Below are 1,019 nucleotides of genomic sequence, written 5' to 3' on the forward strand. Positions count from 1 at the left end.
CAAAAATTTTGGGCCACGAAAGATTTTATAAGTATTTCAGTTCCAAAGTATTGAATACTACTCTCGTATTGAAATAATATGGAACTAACTTTTGCCACGAATGACCGAAATGACCACAGCCACTAGCCATTAATCCACTAGCCATTAATACATAATGACTATTAATTAACAGTATTTCATAAGTTTGAGTCTATTGGATGTACATGTACATGTATTGTTTTTTACATGTTTTACTTTTTATAGATTTTGGTGACTGTAAAGTCAACTCTACAATAGTTGTAAAACCAGTCCTTCTTGTTCAGCCTCTTAAAAAAGACACTGAAGTGAAAGAAGTGGAAGAACTTGAATTTGATGAGTCAGAGCCAGAGGTAGCCTGTAAACCAAGAACAAGGAAAAGAGTTAACACTTGGAGGTTGTTTCAACCCCAAGACAGAAACGTACTCATCATTGGATCATTTGGTGCTTTTTCAAAACAGTCAGTTTAGCTGAATATTCAAAACAAACCTCATTATCATTTGTTTTGTACATATAGGTATACTGTAGCTCCTAAGATTGTTCCCAGCCACTTGAAAGGGGAGAAGTGGATGAGCGACGAAATTGAAAGAATTGAAAACGTTTATGAAAAGTACAACGAAAGGTTTGAGGTCTTTTTCTTGTCCTGTGGCTTTCCTGGAGAAGAAAAATCTAGACAGGATTACATTGACATGATTAAATCGTTATTTTACAGCAAGAAACATAAAGGAGGTAAATGTTTGGTAGAATAATGTTTTGAACATTTGTATTTTCAACAACTTATGAAATGTATCAATGGCAAAAAATTATTACCTTAAAGTTACTTTTAAATGCGGGTACTATTAATTGCGAATTTTGCGTTTGGGTTAAAAATCGCAATTATTAATACACGTAATTATTAATAATGACATCATGATGCCATATAACTATTAGTAATAATTATTTAATCGCAATTTTTAATACCAGCAAAATCTACCTCGTGCTAAAATCACAAAATTTGGTACCCG

General features: G+C 32.7%; 1 protein-coding gene across 1 annotated transcript; it reads left to right on the forward strand.

The window, feature by feature from the left end:
- Nucleotides 1-243: 243 nt before the first annotated feature.
- On the forward strand, nt 244-744 carry LOC109593244 (uncharacterized; the record flags this gene model as incomplete). The annotated part of the gene is made up of 2 exons (XM_020008419.1): nt 244-475; nt 533-744. Coding segments are annotated over 2 exons (444 nt in total), but the record flags the coding sequence as incomplete, so codon positions are not given.
- Between the last annotated feature and the right edge of the window lie 275 nt (nt 745-1,019).

This window comes from Amphimedon queenslandica, unplaced genomic scaffold, assembly GCF_000090795.2.
Source record: "Amphimedon queenslandica unplaced genomic scaffold, v1.1 AMPQUscaffold_2344_Cont25654, whole genome shotgun sequence".
Taxonomy (NCBI): Eukaryota; Metazoa; Porifera; class Demospongiae; order Haplosclerida; family Niphatidae; genus Amphimedon; species Amphimedon queenslandica.